This window comes from Carcharodon carcharias, chromosome 21 (assembly GCF_017639515.1).
Source record: "Carcharodon carcharias isolate sCarCar2 chromosome 21, sCarCar2.pri, whole genome shotgun sequence".
Lineage (NCBI taxonomy): Eukaryota > Metazoa > Chordata > Chondrichthyes > Lamniformes > Lamnidae > Carcharodon > Carcharodon carcharias.
In genome coordinates, this window is record NC_054487.1 from 11,791,591 (window position 1) to 11,814,793 (window position 23,203).

Genomic DNA, 23,203 nt, shown 5'->3' on the forward strand with positions numbered 1-23,203 from the left:
TGACCATTTAGCCCTTTGAGCCTGCTCCACCATTCAACAACATCATTTACCTTCAATTCCACCTTCCCGCAATATCCTCATATCCCTTAACCCTTAGTCTCCATAAATCTGCCGACCTCGATCTTGAACATAATCAGCAATTAAGCATCCTCAGCTCTCGGAGTAGAGAATTCCAAAGGTTCACAGACCTCTGAGTGAAGAAACTTCTCATCTCAGTCCTAAATGGCCGACCCCTTTTCTGAAAATTGGCCCTATATTCTACATTCCACAGACAGGGGAAACATTTTCTCAGAATCTACCCTATCAAGTTCCTTAAGAATGTTATATGTTTCAATTAGATCATCTTCCATCCTTCTAAGCTCCAGGGAATTTTATTCTAATTTACTCAACCTCATGGGACAATCGCCTCATCCCAGTTACCAGTTTAGTGAACCTTCATTGCAGCCCCTCTAAGGCAAGTAAGTTCTTCAAATCATAACTGTTTTCAAATCAAAAAATGAATATAAGCCCTTACATTGATAAAAATAATTGTTAGAGACTTTTCTTAATTGTTTTTCTGATAAACAACTGAACTGTGCAGACCAGGAATATTCTCATCTGTGCTATTAGCTGAGTGCAGTTCCAAGTGCAACTGGCTATAGTGTTCTGGCTTAGGGAAGGTAAAAAGTGACCATTTTGAATTAATTTCTGGCAGACAACTGCATTGTAACTGTACCTACCACATGGACTGCAGTAGTCCAAGGCAGTGGCTCACCATCAACTGATCAAGGGCAATTAAGAACAGACATTAAGTATTGTCAATTGGGCAATTAAAAATGGGCAAATGCTAACACCTCTCAAGGACAAATTTATTAAAAAAAAAACAGGCACAAACATGCACATATGGTTAATGAGATTCTCCATTTGAATAGTTGTGCACACTGTCAAGGCTAACAGATGTAAATAGAGGAAATTTGAGTGTGGAATCAGAACATGTGCAGCATCTTTGGAGACATGGAAGCAGCACCAGCAGGAGAGAAAAAAAAACATTGGCAGAATCTAACCACTAATGAAGAGAAAACAAACATCGTGCTGGTTTTAAACTACAAAGTTTATTGATATGCACGAGAAAATGGAAATGTAGTAGCATGTTACAGTTTATCAGGAAACAGGATAAAGTGTATACTTAAACAACAGACACAAATTCTACATTATTCACTGTACAAATGGAGCATGTTCAAGTGCCTTTATAAGAACACTGAGCTGCTTTCAAATAATCCTGGTCATTGAAATATCTTCAAGTGCTCAAGAGTGAAAATTGCATTGATTTGGTGTAAGGCAAGTTTTTCTGGGGGAGGGAGGGGGGGTAAATAAACTAATTACATCTTCAAATAGCATGATCATGTAAGTGGTTAAAACCTTGTTGATATTTTCATATCCATGAAAACTTCATTTAGCACAAAGAAAATATTTGATTGCTAGCAAAATAAATAATCCAAACCAAAACTCAGCAAAGAATAGACATGCTATCCCCATGGAAATATACTGAGCATCACTCGGCTATCGGTCGAAGACAAAGGAAGCAGCAATTTATAAGCATGATGAGAATGGAGCTTGATGAGTAATGTGGAAAGTAAGCAGCATTGGTATTTCTTTAAAAAAAACTGGTTCAAGTATTAACTCAAATTCAGTATCGCTTCTCAAATTTTGAAGCACTGCTGATTGATTTAGTCACTATGACGGAATTACACTGATGTGGTTGCTAACTAGATTCTGAGAAATATACATTTTTAGTTTACAGCTTGGAAATAAGAGGAAGGCCATCATACATATCTGCTTTTAACTTAAACCAATCAGACACTTTCTGAAGCATGCCCTTCTCCTGACTAAGTATTTGAGCAGCCTTCTTGAGCTTGGGTTCATTCCGTTCAAGGTATCGGGTCCCATCCGTTTGCAACTGATTTAGCTTCTCCTTACGGTTTTCATCCAACACTATATCCTCACTCAGGAAAGGATTGAACCTGAAGTAGGTGTCAGGAGGCAGAAGTGCATCAAGCATGGTATGAACTTCTGAAATTAATGTTTAAAAGAAAAAGAAACTGCTCAGGAGAGTTCAGGAATTGTTGAAAATAAATGAGGCAGATAAATATATATAAATAAATGAGGTATATATGGGAAAGTTGAAGGCAGTTGTGAACATTGTATTACCTTATATACATCACCTTTCAATGTTCAAGTTGTGGATTCAAAGTGAGGGAGACAAGTTGATGGTAGAACCTGCATACTCGATGGCTGGGTTTGATGAGCTAAATTAACTTTCCTTGCGTCAGGTTTTAAGAAAGAATGTTTTACGCTACAAGCACTTTCAGTGTGAATGCCTCTTAGGCCAAGCCTAGCACACGTCAAAGGCTACTTTTTCAACAACACACCAACCTTAGCATCACAAGTATCTTGCTGTGAAAGTGCAGCATTCCTATTTCCTACAGCAACTCTCATGACATCCAAGTGTGATTTTAGTGCTAGGTTGTACAGCATTTTGAGCTATGAACTGACACCCACCATGAACTGGGTTGAAACTGCCAAGGCTAATTACATGTAAAACCTTAACAGAATTACCTGGAAAAACTCAGCAGGTCTGGCAGCATCGGCAGAGAAGAAGAGTTGACGTTTCGAGTCCTCATGACCCTTCAGCAGAAGGGTCTGTTGAAGGGTCATGTGGACTCAAAACCTCAACTCTTTTCTTCTCCGCCGATGCTGCCAGACCTGCTGAGTTTTTCCAGGTAATTCTGTTTTTGTTTTGGATTTCCAGCATCCGCAGTTTTTTGTTTTTATCTACATGTAAAACCTTTATCAGAACCTCTCTCTCTCTACCAGTCAGGGTTGAATTCAAAACAGCTTTTAGAGGTAAAAGAAGAGGATTCTAACCCACTGTGGCACCACGTCTTGTTCATATCCCACTCACAACTAACTTCCGAAGGGCATGGTGTTGAGATGGGCAAGTCCTGCTATTGATTCTCAAGCTCGCAACTCTGTTGAAATGAGTACTTCAGACTTCTCATAGGGCAGCTGGAGTTGGGGGCATGCTGCAATTTATTCAAAAGTCTGTGCAGTTGAGGACTTTGAGTTGGTGAGGAGGGAAGAGAAATAGAAAAATTGTTCCTGGCTGACACCCTTGCGTCCGTGGCAGATACAATAGTCAGGGATACATATGAGTGCATGAGGCAACTAGATTTATTGAATGTTGCAATGTCAGCCAATCTAATCTTCAGGAGAAGAGGTGAGTGCTGCTGGAGGGGCAGGCAAATGTGGAAAGCCAGTGCAATTAGCGTGTGTCAATTTGGAAAGTCTCAAATTATTCGCCAGGGACCCATAATACAGGGGGGAGGCTCTATTTATTTAAAAATTTGAAATATTATACGTGAAAATCTTGCATCTTTTTGATACAGCTGGGGAATAACGAAAGATCATCATTGTCCTCAAGTCTAAAGTTTGCAAGCAGTCACAGTTGTGCTGGGTGACCCCAGCAGTTTATTAGCAGCTAATTTATTTCAAATTGCCCCTTTATAGCAATGATCTCGAGGAGCAGTGAGGTCAGGCCAAGTAACAAGCACAATATCGCAACATTGTTCCAGACTCCAAACTAACCATGAGCGATGAAAAATGCAACAGTGTGCATTAAATCCATTATTACAGCCAGACTCTATTTTTGCTCACAAGACGAGAGAATGCTGCTTATTCATATCATCATCAGATCAGTGCAGCACTGCTTCAATAGATGAGCCTAATAGATTTTAATGGACTTACCCTCCTGTTCCAACTTGAATCATCAGGTCTTGAACACTGGGGTGATGGTGGCATTGTCCAGTACTGGACTAGTAATGGAGAGACCCAGGGTAAAGCTCTGGGGACCCGGATTTGAATCTCACCACAGCAAATGGTGGAATTTGAATGAGGACCATGAAACGATTGTCATAAAAACCCATCTGGTTCACTAATCCCCTTCAGAGAAAGGGATCTGCTGTCCTTACCTGGTCTGGCCTACATGTGACCCCAGACGCACAGCAACGTGGTTGAATCTTAGATACCCTCTGAAATAGCCTAGCACTCAGTTGTATCAAACTACTCCAGGAAAACTGGATGAGGAATGAAACCGGATGGGCTACCCAGCACTGAAAACGTCAATGGCAACTCAGCCCTGTGGACCCTACCAAGTTCTCCTTACTAACACCGGGGGTGGGTGGGTGGGGGGGGTGGTCTTGTGCGAAAATTGGAAGAGCTGTCTCACAGGCTAGTCAAGCAGCAGCCTGACATAGTCATCCTCACAGAATCATGCCTTACAGATAATGTCCCAGACATCACCATTACCGTCCCTGGGCATGTCCTGTCCCACTGGCATGACAGAGGTGGCAGCACAGTGGTGTACAGCTGGAATGCAGTTGACCTGGGAGCCCTCAATATTGATGCTGGACCCTATGAAGTCTCATGACATCAGGTCAAACATGGGCAAAGAAACCTCCTGCTGATTACCAAGTGCTGCCCCCGCTGATGAATCAGTGCTCCTCCGTGTTGAACACCACTTGGAGCAAGCACTGATGATGACAAGGGTGCAGAATGTACTCTGGGTGGGGAACCTCAATGTCCATTACCAAGAGTGGCTCAATAGCACCACTACAGACCAAGCTGGCCGAGTCCTAAATGACATAGCTGCTAGACTGCGTCTGCAGTAGTTGGTAAGGGAACCAACAAGAGGGAAAAACATACTTGGTCTCACCCTCACCAACCTGCCTGCCACAGATACATCTGTCCATGACAGTATTGGTAGGAATGACCACCGCACAGTCCCTGTGGAGACAAATCCCATATTCACACTGAGGTTACCCTCCATCGTGATGTGTGGCACTACCACCATGCTAAACGGAATAGGTTTCGAACAGATCTAGCAACTCAAAGCTGGGCATCCATGAGCTGCTGTGGGCCATCAGCAGCAGCAGAGTTGTACTCAAACACAACCTGTAACCTCATGGCCTGGCATGTCCCCCACTCTACCATTAGAACCAGGCCAGGGGATCAAACCTGGTTCAATGAAGAGTGCAGGTATGCGTGGAGCAGCACCAGGCATACCTAAAAATGAGGTGTCAGCCTGGTGAAACTACAACACAGGACTACGTGCATGCCAAACAGCATAAGCAGCAAGTGATAGAGCTAAGCGATTCCACAACCAATGGATCAGGTCTAAGGTCCGCAGTCCTGTCGCATACAGATGTGAATGGTGATGGACAATTAAACAACTCATTGGAGGAGGAGGCTCCACAAATATCCCTGCCTCAACGATGGGGGAGCCCAGCACATCAGTGCAGATGACAAGGATGATGCATTTGCAACAATCTTCAGCCAGAAGTGCCGAGTGGATGATGCATCTCAGCCCCCTCCAGAGCTCCCCAGCATCACAGATGCCAGTTTTCAGCTAATTTGATTCACTCCACGTGATATCAAGAAACGGTTGAAGGCACTGGACGTTGCAAAGGCCATGGGCCCTGACAATATTCCAACAATAGTACTGAAGACTTGTGCTCCAGAACTTGCTGTTCCCCTGGCCAAGCTGTTCCAGTACAGCTACAACACTAGGATCTACATGGCTATGTGGAAAATTGCCCAGGTATATCCTGTACACGAAATGTAAGACAAATCCAACCCGGCCAATTACGCCCCAACAGTCCACTCTCCATCATCAGTAAAGTAATGGAAGGGGTCATCAACAGTGCTGTCAAGCGGCACTTGCTTAGCAATAACCTGCTCAATTACTCTCATTTTGGGTTCTGCCAAGGTCCCTCAGCTTCTGACCTCATTACAGCCTTGGTTCAAACATGGACAAAAGAACTGAACTCCCGAGGTGATGAGTGAATGACTGTCCTTGACATCAAGGCAGCATTTGACTGAATGTGGCATCAAGGAGCCCTAGCAAAACTGTAATCGATGGGAATAAGGGGGAAAATATCCACTGGTTGGAGTCATGGCTAGCACAAAGGAAGATGGCTGTGGTTGTTGGAATTCAATGACTCAGTTCCAGGACAGCACTGCAGGAGTTCCTCAGGGTAGTGTCCTAGGCCCAACCATCTTCAGCTGCTTCATCAAAGACCTTGCTTCCATCATAACGTCATAAGTGGGGGCGTTCGCTGACGATTGCACAATGATCAACACCATTTGCAACTCCTCAGATACTGAAGCAGTCCAAGCCCAAATGCAGCAAGACCTGGACAATATCCAGGCTTGGACTGACAAGTGGCAAGTAACATTTGTGCCACACAAGTGCCAGGCAATGACCATCTCCAACCAGAGATAATCTAACCACCGCCCCATGACATTCAATGGCATTACCATCGCTGAATTTCCCACTATCAACATTGGGGGTTACCATTGACCAGAATCTGAACTGGGCCAGTCATATGAATACTGTGATTACAAGAGCAAGTCAGAGGCTAGGAATCCTGTGATGAGTAACCTACCTCCTGACTCCAATAGCCTGTTCACCATCTACAAGGCACAAGTCAGTAGTGTGATGAATAGTCTCCATTTGCCCAGATGAGTGTAGATCCAACAACACTCAAGAAGCTTGACACCATCCAGGACAAAGCAGCCTACATGACTGTTTGTGGATGGGGTGCCATTCATTCCCTCCACCAATGCCCAGTGGCAGCAGTGTGTACCATCAACAAGGTGCATTACAAGAACTCATCAAGGCTCCTTAGGCAGGACCTTCCAAACCCATGATTGCTACCATCTGGAAGGACAAGGGCAACACCACCACCTGCAAGTTCCCCTCAAAGTCATTCACCATCGTGACTTGGAAATATATCGCTGTTCCTTTACCGTCGCTGGGTCAAAATCCTGGAACTCCCTCCCTAACAGCACCATGTGCACAACTACACCGCATGGACTGCAGTGATTCAAGAAGGAAGCTCACCACCACCTTTTCAAGGGAAATTAGTGATGGACAATAAATGCTGGCCTAGCCAGCAATGTCCACATCATATGAATGATTTAAAAAAGCACTAGGGTAGCAATTCACAATGACCTACAAATGGGAAGAGTGTTCTGCAGTCAGCATCGTGGTGAAGCAGTCTGGGAAGAGTGTCCTGCAGTCAGCATCATGGTGAAACAGTCATTAAAAATAATAGGGTAGTAATAGTGGAGGATTTCAATTTCCCCAACATTAACTGGTTTAGTCATAGTGTGTTAGGTTTAGAGGGAGCTGAATTCTTAAAATGCATCCAGGAGAGCTTTTTAAGCTAGTACGTAGAAGGCCCTACAAGAGAGGGGGCGGTCCCGGTCTTAATTTTAGGGAATGAAGCTGTGTAAGTGGTAGAGGTATCAGTGGGGGAGCATTTTGCAGATAATGATCATAACTCTGCTAAATTCAAGGTTGTTATGCAAAAGGACAAGGATGGGCCAGAAATCAGAGTTCTAATTTGGGGGCAGGCCGATTTTAATAAGATCAGATATGATTTGGCCAGAGTGGATTGGGAGCAGCTACTTTTAGGTAAATCTGCATCAGGGCAGTGGGACTCATTCAAGAAGGAAATAGGGAGAGTACAGGGCCAACATATTCCAGTAAAGGATGGGACCAATAAATCCAGGGAACCCTGGATGTCGAGGGAAATACAGGATTGGATAAAGAGAAAAAGGGAGGCTTATGGCAGATATCGAGGGCTTAAAACAGCGGAAGCCTGAGAGGAGTATAGAATGTGTAGGGGGGAACTTAAAAAGGAAATTATGAGAGCAAAAAGGAGGCATGAAAAAACATTGGCAGGTAAAATAAAGGAAAATCCAAAGTTATTTTACAAGTACATTAAGAGTAAGAGGATAACTAGGGAAAGAGTAGGGCCCGTTAAGGACCATAGTGGTAATTTGTGTGTGGAGCCGGAAGACGTAGGTAGGGTTCTAAATGAATACTTTGTGTCAGTGTTAACAAGTGAGAGGGACAACGTGGGTATGGAAATCAGGCAGAAGGACTGTGATATAATTAAAGAAATTAGCAGAAAGGGAGGAGTTTTTAAGGCTTAAAAGTGGATAAATCTCCAGGCCTGGATGAAATGTATCTCTAAGGTAAGGGAGGAGATAGCAGGGGCGCTGCCAATAATTTTCAATACCTCTCTGGCCACAGGAGAGGTGCCAGAGGACTGGAGGACAGCCTATGTGGTACCGTTATTCAAGAAGGGAGGAAGGGATAAACCAGGGAACCACAGGCCAGTCAGTTTAACCTCAGAGTTGGGGAAACTATTGGAAGCAATTCTGAGAGACAGAATTAATCTACACTTAGAGAGGCAGGGATTAATCAAGGACAGTCAGCATAGTTTTATTAAGGGGAGGTCATGTCTGATCAATTTTATTGAATTTTTCAGTGAGGTGACCAGGGTGTAGATGAGGGCAATGCATTTGACGTGGTCTACTTGGACTTCAGCAAATGTTTTGACAAGGTCCTGCATGGAAGACTGAGAATGACGGTAAGAGCCCATGGGATCCAAGGCAATTTGGCAAATTGGATCCAGAACTGGTTGAGTGGCAGGAAGCAGAAAGTGATGGTCGAGGGGTGGTTTTGTGACTTGTGTCCAGTGGAGTTCCACAGGGATCGTTGTTGGGTCACTTGCTGTTTGTGGTATATATAAATGATTTAGACTTGAATCTAGGGTTGATCATTAAGTTTGCGGATGTCACGAAAATCAGTGGGGTGGTAAATTGCGAAGGGGATAGCCTTAGATGACAGGAGGATATAGATGGGCTAGTCAGATGGGCCGATCAGTGGCAAATGGAATTGAATCCGGATAAGTGTGAGATGATGCATTTGGGCAGGACAAACAAGGCACGGAAATACACAATGAATGGTAGGAACCTGGAAAGTACTGAGGATCAGAGGGACCTTGGTGTGCATGTCCACTGGTCGCTTAAGGTAGCGGGACAGGTCAATAAGGTGGTTAAGAAGGCATATGGGATACTTGCCTTTATTAGCCGAGGCACTGAATTTAAGAGCAGGGAGGCTATGCTGGAACTGTATAAAATGCTGGTTAGACCACAGCTAGAGTATTGCATGCAGTTTTGGAATCCGCATTATAGGAAGGATGTGATTGCACTAGAGAGGGTGCAGAGAAGATTTACCAGGATGTTGCCTGTGCTGAGGGGGTTTTCAGTTATGAGGAGAGATTGGATAGACTGAGGTTATTTTCCCTGGAGCAGAGGAGATTGAGGGGTGACATGATTGAGGTGTATAAAATTATGAGGGGCATAGATAGAGTAGATAGGAAGGAACTTTTCCCCTTGGTGGAGGGATCAATAACCAGGGGGCATAGATTAAAGGTAAGGGGCAAGAGGTTTAGAGGGGATGTGAGGAAGAATTTTTTCACCCAGAGGGTGGTGGGAATCTGGAACTCTCTGCCTGAAAGGATGGTAGAGACAGAAACCCTCATAACATTTAAGTAGTATTTGGATGCCATGGCATACAAGGCTATGAGTCTCGTGCTGGAAAATGGGATTCGAATAGTTTGGCACTTGTTTGGCTGGCGCAGACTTGATGGGCAGAAGGGCCTTTTTCTGTGCTCTAGACGTCTATGATTCTATGATCTACAAATGATAACTGAAACTATAAATTATGTTCTGCAGATCATATTACTGCGGAGGATGTATTTGTTGATTGCCAAGAATACTTTTCCATCTGAATCATTTTATCAAGAGCGGTATATGTGATTTAGGATACATCATTACAGCCTGGGTTTTTGGGAGTTGGAAAACTTCCCGGCTCCACCTGTCTGCGTAGGGAGAAAGTGCCAGCACGGTCGGGTTTTCATTGTTTGGGGGTGGGGATGTGAGGGGTGTGGCGGGTGCGGGCTGGATCCAGGAAGAAATTCGGAAGCAGCAACAGGAACTGCCCAGGTGGACTGCTTCAAAGGCCTGCCTCAATGCTGTGGGACTTTGTCTCAGTTAAAATGAAAACTGAAAGGTCCTCCAGCCCTCACCCCTCACACGCTCCCCATGCCCCATTCATGCCACCTCATGTCACCTACCCACCCACTACCATTTCTCTATCCACCTCATGTCCCTATTCCAAGGTATGTCCCTCCGCCTACCCTCCAAGGCTTCTCATGCCCTTATGTCAAAATTTTTTTTAAAGCGTTTTATAAAACCACAGTCATTCATTCATTCAGGTGTTTCAACAGACTAATGGATCTCTGGGCTCTCAGCCAACCCTCATTGCATATTCTTGGCTGAGAGCCCAGGCATCCATTAGACTACTCAAACAGCTGAGCCCCAGAGAAAACATTGCTGCTTGATAGCTATGGATCTCTGATCTCTGCTGTCAATTTCACAATTTTTATTTACACAAGGTTAAGAGATTTCAAGTGTTTGCAGTTTTAGCTATTGAAACTTTAAAAGGCTTTGATTATTGATACTTTTATTGCCCTGCAGTATAAAGGATTTTTTTTAAGCAGAGTGTAAAGTTATGAATGAATGACTTTTTTTTAAAAAGCTTTTTGTTTTATACATCCATAAATGTATAGTGGGTCATTGGGCATGGAAATGCAACAGCTTAGCATAGGAGGCATGAGGGGCCAGAGGGATTGTTTGGTGGGGTATACTCTGGCATGGTGGGGGGGGGGGGGGGGGGGGGGGGGGAACAGGAGGAGGACCTTTGAACTTACCTTTTAAAAGGTCCCCTCATGCAGACTATGGTTCATAACTCCTCTGAGTGAACCCAACTTATTGAAAACCTGGCCCAATTCCATGAAAATTGCAGAGGGCTAGGATAGGCCTATCCTGACAGTGGAGCCTACCAGCTCAGGAGTGCTGGGTGCAGGATTTTGACCACACCCTTAAAAAGCACTCCCGAGAAATCAGGAACTCCAGGACTGGGGTTGGGAAACCCGGAATCGGGTCCTGGCCACCATACTTAAAGGGACCCCGAGTCATCCCAACTTGATGAAAATCTAGCCCTAGGATTCTGCTTTGATAAAGTATGACTCAATGCATGGATCTCAACTGAATTGCATTAAACTATTTTAAAGACTATTATTATTGTATTTACGATTCTAGGCTAGATTATATTGTTCCTGATGGATGACATTACTGCAAATACTGATGGAAGTTCACAACTGGAAAATCCACTCTTGCTGAGAAAATTAGAAACGTTAGTGATAACCAGGACAAAAAGTGGAATGCCATTTGTACAAATGAGTCCATTTTGTAGCACAACTTCGAAGCTAAAGTCACCCCTGCAAGCAGCTGACATTTCTACCACTTCAGCAGCCAGTTATTAATGTTGATTCAATGTTATTACTTTGTGATTATTGATATTTGTGTTGCCATTAGAGGGGTGATTTACAGTGCCATTTGGTATTTTGTTTGAAGCCTGGGGAAAAATGAATTCAAAATATCACAAAATATCCCTCAGCAGTGCTCACTGAACGTAAGTTCCAGTGATAAAGATTTGATTGTCTCTCATCACCTTTACTTATTGTATCAAATAGGGTCTCAATTAGCTGCTATTTAACACCAAAAACTATAGGATGATTTATGTTTAAACAGTACCAGTTTTAGACAACTCATCAGCTATAGCTGAAGCTTTTGTAGCATATGGAAGTGTACTCAGCTCTCAGAAATAAAACCAAAAATAAATGGAGGCAGGCCCTGGTTTAAGGAGGGGCTGGTTCACTCAATTGGCTAGATGGTTTGCGTATTGCTCAGTATAATGGCACAAGTGTGGGTTCGATTCCTGTTCTGGCCGGGGGAAACTTGGGAACTGCCTCCTCGCCCTGCCACTGTCAGTAGATGGCTTTGGCAAACCACCACTGAAGCAAAACTGCCAAGAAAACAGCTCAGGATGAAGCATCAGCAGACAATCAGCCAAGTACACACCCTTAGGCAGAACACGCATGATAATGACATTGGTTTAAGGCAGGTGTATCCAACAAACTAGCCTACCTCATTTCTATTTCTGCTTATCTTTCTCATTGGCTCGTCTTCCCTGCTTGAATTTTTGCGGACTGGAAGTTTCAAAAGGCTACTTATTGGCAGAGTTGCCTCATTGGTGGATCAATCCTAAATTAGAACACTAAGGTGTCCTATTGTGAGGAACTTCTGACAGATGCAAGTTAACTAGAACAATTATTTAAAGTTTGGGCACAGCTTGTGAGGCCTCTGTAATTTGCAAAGGCAAACACATGGACAATACTTGGTTTATGGTACATTATATGGGATTAAAAAAAAAGCCCTTTTCTTTTTAAAAGATAAATGCCTCTGGTATAATACAGCATTTACAGGGCTCCAAAATGGCTTATCACAAGGAAGCAGGATTGGATACTACACTTGAAAGGATTTTTTTAAAATTCAAAACTTATCGAATTTATTCCATTGAAGGTTAAGCTTCAAAATGTCTGAAAGAGGGAAAAACCTGTCCAATCTTAAAAGGTGATTAAATGGTGGGCCTTTCATGGCTGCGTGCATCATAGTTTGTATTCAACGCATATTTACCACATTTAATCATGAACGTTGTCATTAATCACCTCTGGCTAAGTTATATCTAAACAGGTCCAAGTGAAGTCTGCAGTTTGAAAGTCCACAAGTTTGGATTTAATCATAGCAATATGTTCACAGCTTGAGCATATAAATGCACAGTTTTTCAGTAACCATGCACATTTTAGCAGCTCTACATTTTTAATATTTGTCACCAACAATCGCCAAATCCATTATTTTATTTTTGAGCTGCTTCAAAACTCATTCATTTTATTTGATCTTTCATAGCAATAACTAATGTTAATTCTACATCAGGACAGTGCAAATTCAGAATACGGGAGCTCAGCTGTAGCCAAGAAAATCTGTTATTGCAGTTATCTTACGATAACTAACCTTCTGTATCTGTGGCACTGCTGATTACATTAGTCAGCTTCGCTTTGAGGCTTGTGTAGGTCACATTATTTTTCCCCAGCGTTTCGTAGCGTCCTGTTCCAAGAGAGATTACACACTGAAATGGTGTGTTTGGCCATAGACGTTTGCACTCATGTATGGCCAATGCACAGGGGTTGTTAATGAGCAAGCCGCCATCCTATAGGGGAGAAAAACAAATCGATTATTGGCAACAACACAACCACTTCAATACTCTGCTGGATGTTTACCAAATTCTCCTTTTCTGAAGACATAAACTTTGTAGAGTCACAATTCCACTGGTGAAACAGGGTGGAATAGCTACTTTTTGCCAGTGAGCACTGGTAGATTGTGAACATCAAAGCCAAGTCCAAATTGTCTACTCCACTTCCATGTATACTTTTCAATGACAATCATTAGATAGCTAACAGAGAAGGAAACTTTGGCTGATTTCCATCTTTCTCTTCATCCCACACCTTGTTCAGTGACCAGAGAACAATTATAGCCTCCACTCTCACGCTCAGTTGGGATTAATTGATTCAACATAATGGAACTCAAACGTGGGACTTGTCATTCCAAGGCTCAGTTTTGGGTTGCCTTTATTAATTAAGTCACATTTTCAAATAAATATTATCAAAAATTCTTTAAAACACACACTGGCAAGTGAGAAAAAAAACTGGAAACAGGCTTAACTCACCTTCTTGTTTTTCTGATTGAAAAATCAAGGTGAAAGGCTAAAGCCCATTCCGCCAAACACCCAGACTGAGAAAGGTTAACAAGTCAGTCAGAAATGATAAAGTGATGTTGAACTTGGTTCGTAAATGGTTTCTGGTACAATATGTTTTTGGCTGGAGAATAAAACCTTACTTTAAAAATTGGTACTAAAGGGTGTTGAATCATAGAACGATACAGCACAGAATAGTTAAAGCTTTAGCATTGTAGTCACGCAAGGCACATTGACAATACAACAAAAACAACAACAACTTGTATTTACCGAGCACTTTTAATGCAATAAAGCAATCCAAGACAGTTCACAGGAGCAGTATCAAACAAAATTTGACACCATGTCACATAAGGAGGTGTGAGAGCAGGTGAAGAGAGGTACCTTTTATGGAGCATTTTAAAAAGTGGAGAGAAGGGAAAAAGGGTTGAGTGGCTGAAAGAGAAAATACCAGAGCCTAGGGCCCAGGCAGCTGAAAACCAATGGTGGAGGGATTAAATTGGAGATACACAAGGCCAGAACTGGAGAAGCTCAGAGATCTCAGAGGGTTGTAGGGCCAGAGTTGGTTAGAGGGGCAAGGCCGTGGAGGGATTGGTAAACAAAGGTGATCATTTTAAAATTGAGGTGTTTCCTGATTGGAAGTCAATGCAGATCAGCGATCACAGGAGCGATGGATGAAAAGGACTTGATGCGAGGCCAGTCAGGAGAGCAGTGGAGTACTTAGGTCTAGAAGTAGCAAAGGCATGGATGAGGGTTTCAACAGATGAGCCAAAGCAGGAGCAATGTTATGGAAATGAAAGTAGGTGGACTTGGTCAGACACTCATTTTAGGGTCAAAAATAATGCCAAGGTTTACGAATAGTTTGGCTCAGCCGCAGACAGTGACCAGGGTTGATGACATGAGAGGGGAACTTGTGACAGGTAAGCAAAGAAAATATTGTTGCTCAGTGACCCTAAGGGGTCCACTGAATTATATAAATCTCTGTTGAGGATAGACCAAAATGAAACACTTTACCTCTCCCCATCATGTATGAAGCACATAAATATCTAAAACATAATATTCTTTGATTCGTCTATTTTTTAAAAAAAAATACATGGAGTTTGCCCCATGTACAGTATGTGATCATGTTTCTTCACCTCCTTCTTGAAATGATCTCCACAAAATATGATAATCATGATCATAATTAAATTCACCTTTCCAGTGAAGGTTTTAGAAAACACTGCTAAAATTTCAACTCAGAATTCTCAGGCAAAGTCAATTCCTGCTATTTTAAGAAATATTTATTCAGTAGCTTTGTTTTGTTGACAAAGCACATTTCAAGTGTGGCTCTAATTTAAAAAAGTCAAAATCAATTACCTCCCTCTTCATAATTTTCCTTTTCTATACCCCATTCCTCAGAAAGGAAAAGAAGCAAAATTGGTCCCAGTTAATTCTTTGTATAATTGCTTGTGAAGAGATATGCATGGGGGTTTCAGATATAAAAAGCCAAAACCCATTAACAACTTGCACATCATCCCAAAAGAATGCTAAACAATTTGCTGTCAATTTGCCCAACAGGCCTACATTTTGCAGGCTGCCAGCTTGGCTCAATGCATAGTATCGAGTCAGAAGGTTGTGGATTCAAAACTGTTATCTGGGCTACATTTCAGTACTGAGTGAGAGCACCATAGGCACTGTCTTTTGAATTGGACATTAAGTGGAGACTCCTCACATCCTTGAAATTACCATTCACTCAACCACCAATACAAAGCAGTTGCTTACAATTTACCTACATAGCAGTTACTGTATATAGAAAGCAATTCCCTAGTTGCAACAAACTTGGAACCTCTGGAACTATGATAAGGAGGCACCAGATAAATGCTATCTAACATTTTATCCAAAATTAAGATGCTAATTTACTAACTTTGACAGTGACACAGAGGAAGAGTTTGTGCTAAAAGCAAAAAAACTACGGACGCTGGAAATCCAAAACAGAAACAAAAGTACCTGGAAAACCTCAGCAGGTCTGGCAGCATCTGCGGAGAGGAACACAGTTAACGTTTCGAGTCCGCATGACTCTTCAACAGAAGAGTTTGTGCTATCCATTAGACACCTTAAACAGCTTCATCAGAGATGAAAAAAGATCAGGAATTGTTTTTATATTAAAAAATATTTATTCAGTAGCTTTGTTTTGTTGACAAAGCGCATCAGTTTAGGAAGCATTAGTTTCTTTTGTTTCCAATTTAACTTTTCAAATAAAAAAATGAAAGATGGAAGTCACTCAAAAGTTAATGTGTAATGAAAAAGTTGCTAAAAACATGTATACAAGTCAAAAACATGAAATCCTAGATATGTAAATGACAAGATTAACTTGTCTTTCAATCTAACACAAAAACAAAATACTGTGGATACTGGAAATGCAAAATAAAAATGGAAAATGCTGGAAATATTCAGCAGTTCTGGCATGCATCTGTGGAGAGAGAAACAGAGAGTTATAAGTTTCAGGTCAAAAACTCTTCATCTGAACTCTTCATTTTGACCTGAAAAGTTTATGCTTGTCTCTCTACCATTGCTGCCTGGCTATTTCCAGCATTTTCTATCTTCCAATCTCTTTTTCTAGTTGGAACCAATTCAATTCTGTCCACTGACTCCACTGTCAGGGGTTCATGTTATCTAACTTATAAACTTCATTCAGTATAGTCACAGCTTTTTTTCGGGAGGAAGAAGAAATAGCTGATAATAAATGTGGTTAACATTCATCAAATTGAGGATGATTAGTTAGGGGGAAAAGGAACATTATCACTTTTTACATCAAGTATTAACATCTCGGCACATCAGGTCAGCTGTAAGCCCATGGAAAAGCTATTTTTCCTTTACCCCCAAATTAAGTTTTTGCCTCAGCCACAAAAGATCATGCTGAGGCTGCATCAGTAAGACACTACCATTTTCCATATTAGCTTTTGGAGCCTTTTTAAGAAAGGTTACCAACTGAGGCCAAACAGTGGGAAGTTATAGATGGTTTTATGCCACTAGACTAGATTGAAACTTACATAATTCATGAGGGACCTTTTTGACTGTGAAAGAAGAAAATGTTCCCTTCATCTCAATAACCCAAGTTGGATTCAAATCCAGCTCCAAGAAGTGAAAAGCTAATGATTTAATTAGCATTCTAACCAAACACTAACCTTTTACAATAGAGACGTCATTAAAAAAATATATATTTAAAAATATCCACTGTAAAACTATAGAAAACATGTAAATTAGAGACAGCCAAGGGCCTTGGATCAGGTATCTTTCATTTGCAGGTGTCCTTACTTTCATAATGGTCATTTTAGGTACAGTATAGGCTAATAATAGAGGATTGGTTATATCTCTTGCAGCCTTCCATTTTTTCCTCCCTAACCCGCAATTGTGCTTAAGTCTGGAGCCATGTCAGTGGGATAGGGTTTCAGTTCATTGTTGTCCCAGAGTCCTTCTCCACTGAAGGAAGGGTGTCCTGATTCTGGAATCTGCTACTTAGACAGCCTGTAAAGAACGAGATGGTTGCTGTAGAGCTGGGGTGCCTGGCAGATCCCAGCCAAACAGGAGGCTGGGGGATTGATGGGAAGAGAGATTAAAATCTCGCAGATTTCAATTCAGAGCCCACTCTCTTCGTGTGCTGCAGCTACTAATGTTTGAGGTGGATGTTGCGCTGTTAGCTGTTCAACTGTACTTCATGTTTTGGTGCAGTACCGTTACCTATTCTAGTTAGAGGCATTCCTAGAAGTTTGCTTGTGTGATATTCTGACCTTGTAATGTTGGATCACGTAACAGCATTTCTAACTTGCGAGCGTCTCTGGTTTCAAGTGTAAAGGGTTAACTCTAACACTTGCTCCTGAGCATGTATTATGTAATAATGATGTCACACAGAATAGAACAAGAAGAACCTGGGAAGTGAGCAATGGCTTGGTCCTAATGCTTTGCAACTCTGTACATAATTATATAAACAAAGGTTACTTTGAAGAAGGATATTTGTCTCCAGGCAGAACTCTTGCTAAGAGTAAAACACCAACATCTTCCAAGACGACCCAACAATAACAGATGGTGGATGGCAGTAGTTACCAGACCCATAGAAAAGCAGTGTAAAACTGCAGGAAATAGCCTTTGGGAGAAGAGAGGTTGAAGGACTTCAAGAGCTACCCAGTCATCGGACTAGAGAGGGAAACCACAAGGACAGCCCAGCGACTAACACAGAAAGCAGGATGGGAAATGGGAACATCGACCTAAGGTGAGCAATGACTTCGATCCTACCTCTCCCAGGATCATTCCAGAATGTAAAGGGCCCCAGAAAGGCTCAGCAATGACAAAACTGGAAAAAAGCATTTCACTCGTTATCAAAATGCTTCAGGTCTCACAAGTACAACCAACAAAGACCAGGTAAGTACCTTGTTACGCACCGTCAGTATTACCGCAGATGACGTGCTGGCCAGGCGGAGGAGTGAATGAGGAGGCAACCTCCTACGAGGATGTCATCAGAGCCTTTGACTCTGTTTTTAGTCTTTGTTGAAACAACACAGAGTGGGCAAAATTCAAATGGCGAAATCAAAACCTAGGTGAAGGCATTGATTCCTTCTTAAATGATCTCTGTTGTTTGGCTGACAATTATGAGTACAGTATGTTAAAAAATTATTTAATAAGAGACTAAATAGTCACTGGAGTTTTGGAAAAAAACCCTGTCAGACTTTATACAATCTAGAAGATTTGACGTTAAGCAAAACAGGCTAGGCAGGCTCAAGTGCGAAAGCAAAACTGAATGTGAGGGGTGGGCGTGAAATTGCATGGGGAAAGCCGTTTAAAGCCAGTTTATTGGCTACAAAACTAAAAGCGCATCACAGCATCAACCAGGGAAACACACTGAAAGAATACCACCATTTTGCAATGTCCCTGCTGTGACAGGAAGAAGGTCCACAGGTGCAAACAATGGCCCACCCGAACTGCAGAATGCAGCAAAATCAAGTCATTTTAAAACAGTCTCATTCAAAAACGCCCGGTTGCAAAGCAAAAAGAAAAATCTTTTAAAGGAAGCTCTATACAAGTAGTACAGGAACCAGGCAGCCAGGAAATAATTTTTCTCAATGAAATCAAAGGGAACAAAAGCCAATACTGGCACGCTAACATTGAAGTCAACGGACATCGTACAGAATTTAAATTGAATACAGGAGCTGGAGTCTCAGTTCTGTCTGATGGAGTTAAGAGGCTGCCAAAGATTGCTCTGCAACTTTCACCAATCCAACTTCAAGGTCCAGGAGAAATCAAGCTAAAAGTTAAAGGTTAGCTTGATGTAACATTAAGGTATGAAGACAGAAAATTCTCATAGACACTGCATGTCATTCAGAAATAGAAATGCTCCTTGGTAAGCAGGAAAGCCTGTTAAGGTCTGAGCTTAATCCTTAAAGTTGCAGAAGTCAATGACCAAGAACCCAAAAATGAAGTTAGAGGAGAATTTCGAAAAGTCTCAGGGGCTTGGGAAAATTGAACACTGCGTACCATATCACACCGAAGGCAGATGCAAAACCCTTTTGTCTGTTTCCCCCTAGGAAGGTCCCACAACCACTTCTAAAATTACTAAGAGGTGAGATTGAGGCAATACTTCAACAAGGGGTTATTTTACCAGTTACAAAACCAACCAGGTGGTGTTTTGGTATTGTACTAGTCCCAAAACCAAATGGATCCATCAGAATCTGTGTTGACATAAAGAAATTAAACAAGGTGGTAGAACCAGAGATATACCCAATGGCATCTATAGACGAGAACCTTGTAAAACCCACAAAAAGTACAATCTTTACTAAGCTTTACGCAAACACCAGATTCTGGCAGTTACCAATGGATCAGGAATCTAAAGTGATCTTCATAACACCTTTTGGAGGTTACTGTTTCAACCATCTACCTTTTGGCATCATGTCCGTACTGGAGATTTTCCAAGGGATGATGTCCAACATACTAGAAGGTATGCAAGGTTGGGGGGGGGGGGCTTTGGTTAGTGGTATTGTCACTGGACTAGTAATCCAGAGACCCAGGATAATGCCCTGGGGATCTGGGTTCGAATTCCACCACAGCAGGTGATGAAATTTGAACTCAGTAAAAAAAAACTGGAATTAAAAGTGATGACCATGAAACCATTGTTGACAATCATATAAACTGATCTGGTTCACTAATGTCCTCTAGGGAAGGAAATTAGCCATCCCACATGTGACTCCAGCCAGCTGACTCAACTGCCCTCTGAAATGACTTAGCAAGCCACTCGGTTCTCAAGGGCAATTGGGGATGGGCAATAAATGTGGATTATTATTTCCATTAGATTGAAGTGCAAAATGGGCTCACCTCCAAAACTGTTATAGCCTCTCTGAAGAGGATATTTTCCACGTATGGCATTCCGGACATTGTCATCTCTGAAATGGGCCACAATTCGCCAACAAGTGCTTCCAATCCTTCACAACGTCATATGGATTTGTCCACATCACAGGTTGACCCTCAAGCCAATGGAGAGGCCGAGAGAGGGATACCTACCATTAAAGGCTTCCCCAGGATAAGCTAAGATTTTGAGTTAGCCCTGCTTAGCTACTGCTCTACACCACTGCAGAACGGTTTCACCCCCAACGTGAGCTTTTTATGGGCTGCTGGCTGAAAACCCAACTTCCTTCATTTCCTCACACATTAACGCCAAGCGCCACAGTAGATTACCAGGGCTGTGTCCAATAGAAGGAAGGAGGTTATAGAGCAGACCAAGCCCCCACTTTCAAACAATGACACAGGGCTCACATCCACCCACACTCGAAAGGGGAAAGTTGGTGTGGATTAGGGAACAGCAGTTAGAAGATAACATAAGGGAGAGGTTGCAACAACCAAGATCATATCTTGCCCAGACAGGAACCGGTATTATCCGAACCAACAGGAGGGCCTTGATTTTGATGAACAAGAAGGCTTTAGCCAGATGAACTACAAACCCTGATCCTCAGGAGAAAACAACAACTACTGAACCAATAACAATGGAAACAAGAAACAACGACCCTCAGAGAATGAGTTTGGAGCAAACGGATCCTCAACAATCTCAAAAAGAACTCCATAAACATTCGGGGAGATTGGTGAAACCAGAACAAAGATAATCCCTGTAAAAACAGAGACTTTATGGGGAGGTGTAGGAGGATGTGTACAGAGCATATAGAGATAAGACTTGGTGGAGGAGGGGGGAGATGTAAAGGGTTAACTCACACTACTCAAACAATAGCTACTAAGCATGTGCGTAAGGAGCTATATAATGACGTCACACAGAAGAGAATCTGAGAGACAAACAGTGGCTCGGTCCTAGTGCTTTATAATCCTGTACATAGTTAAGTATGTAAATAAAGGTCATTTTTACCAAGAGATCTGGCTGGAGGCAAAGTTCCTTTTTCTAAGCAAGACACCCAACATCTTCCAAGGTGACCCAACGATAACAGATCAAGTGTGGGTTGTATCTATCATAACACAAGTTATTTAGGACCATCAGTAACTGTCCATTCTTTAGAGGTGTCAGTTTGTACAGGTTTAATAAAAACAAGCTACAGCGAAAAGTGTGACAACTTATTATGTGCCTGCATAATATTGCCAGCATTCTGAGAATTCATTGTCAAGGGTTGCTGGATAGCCTGCCAAGCACCTCAAAACCCCATTGATTGTGGTAGTTAGAAATATGTTCGAGTATTTCAAGTAGTAGTTTCTTTAACCATAAGAGCTGCTTACAATACATTAAAGCAGCCTTATGAATAATCAATTTATCCTTTGTTGCATTAATTATTAATTTTGTAGATCGAGTTTATTATAGTTCCGAGGTACCTGCAGATCTATACGCATGCATTTTTACACTTATGGTTTGCTTGCCAATTAACTGTCACCTAAAACTAATTAAGGTACAGGAAATGTTAAGGTCAAAATGTGACAAAGATGACAGCAAGACTTCATTTAAAAGTAACATGGATTATAAAGTGCTCATGACTCTAGCAAATGATCTGTAACATGGACTGATTAATGATGCCAAAGAATGAGTTTGGTGCTTACTGACACAAGCCTACAATTCATACATAAAAAAGAATGCATGATATAATCTAATCAAAAAAAATGCCAGTTGTGACAAATTACAAAGAAAAAGCCTAAATGATTTTCAATCAGGCGTAAAGTATTACTGCACAAGGAATGGAAACCATTGTTTTACAATGAACCCAATTTAAAGCATATCCTTTACCAATAGGACAAATATTGAAAAAAAACCAGAAAGAATTAACCCAACATATATATTTTCTCATACCACTTTCTTTCTCCAAGTGCAAAAATTTTAAATCTCTTCAGACCAAACTATAAATAACTAACTTGTAGTGTACAAAGTAGAATGATGAATCTAGAGACTTCCTACATAAACAGTGTTTTATGATCTATCCGTCATACATGCTCAGATGCTAAACCTATTAAATCTTCAGTATTAATCCTGATAGCAGAACTATCAATTCCCTTTGTTCTATAAAGCATTTTAAATAAAAATGAAGGTGCACAATGTAGGGAGACTCTAGTTAAAAATAACAGACAGAGAAGAAAAAGAGATAAGAATAAATCCAGGAAACTAGACAAGGAAGCAAAAATGACTTCTATGCATCTGTAAACGAGCCATGGTTCTTCATCTGAAAAAAGTGATCTAATTTTCTGATGCCACTACTCCATCCATACATTTATTTTTACATTCTAGATGCTACCAATCCCTCTGGATAATTCATGCAATTTCTGTTTTCATTCAAGAAACCTTCTGTAAAAATAGATTGGTTATATTTGCAAATGCACTGTTTTACAGAACCTGTTTTCAATGTGTTATTATTCCTAGTCTCTCTGTTTGTCACTGGATGTGTACAATAAGCAACCTACCAAAGTCAGAATGCAAACATGCACTTGATATCACAAATAAATGGTTAATTTTCTCTTTGATGCTGAAAGCTCCTACTGTATTGAGAGCGCTTATTAATGGAACTTGCCAACTACAGAATAATTTATTACATGTTTCTAGATTAAATTATTCAGGAGATTAATCATTCAACATTAGTTTAACTTTCAAAAATTGAGCTGCATTGCGATAATGTTCATTTCTAAGAGAGGAAGAAAAATCATTGTTTAGTTGGCAACAGCTTCCAAATAGGGAACATTTGATCAGTAATATAAATCATTTAGAGCTTTCTTATTTAAACTTCAACTTCTATTTCTCTTTTCCTTTTTGAGCTTTTTCTTACTCTCAGCTACTACTGCCAACTTTCAATTAAGTTAACTGGTGAGCGGGAGTCTGTCTCCAGTGCAACGACAGCTTCACAAAGAAAGCTGGTCAGAATGGTCCTCTACTCTCTTCCACAAAGTGACATTGCTGACAAACCATGGACAGAAATTACCATAGTTTAAACCAACTTTTAAAACATGCATGCTTCGCTTTAAAAAAACAGTTCAATTCCTCATGTACATATAAGCCATAGAGGTTCAACCAAATCCCCAAAGGGATTGAGGAGGTTATCAGATTCACCTGTCTAGGGTCAAGGAAGACTACATGCCATAAGTATGTTTCAAGGGTACTGT

General features: G+C 41.5%; 1 protein-coding gene across 2 annotated transcripts in view; it reads right to left on the reverse strand.

Moving 5' to 3' along the window:
• Positions 1-1,072: 1,072 nt before the first annotated feature.
• Positions 1,073-23,203, reverse strand: part of pnpla8 (patatin-like phospholipase domain containing 8) — a 66,433-nt gene continuing 44,302 nt past the window's right edge. For both annotated transcript variants that reach the window (XM_041215988.1, XM_041215987.1), the window contains exons 8-9: positions 12,871-13,066; positions 1,073-2,049 (exon numbers count right to left, since the gene is read on the reverse strand). In XM_041215988.1, the coding sequence (XP_041071922.1) occupies positions 1,775-2,049; positions 12,871-13,066 (471 nt within the window). In that variant the 3' untranslated portion in view covers positions 1,073-1,774. The remainder of the gene's footprint in view (positions 2,050-12,870; positions 13,067-23,203) is intronic.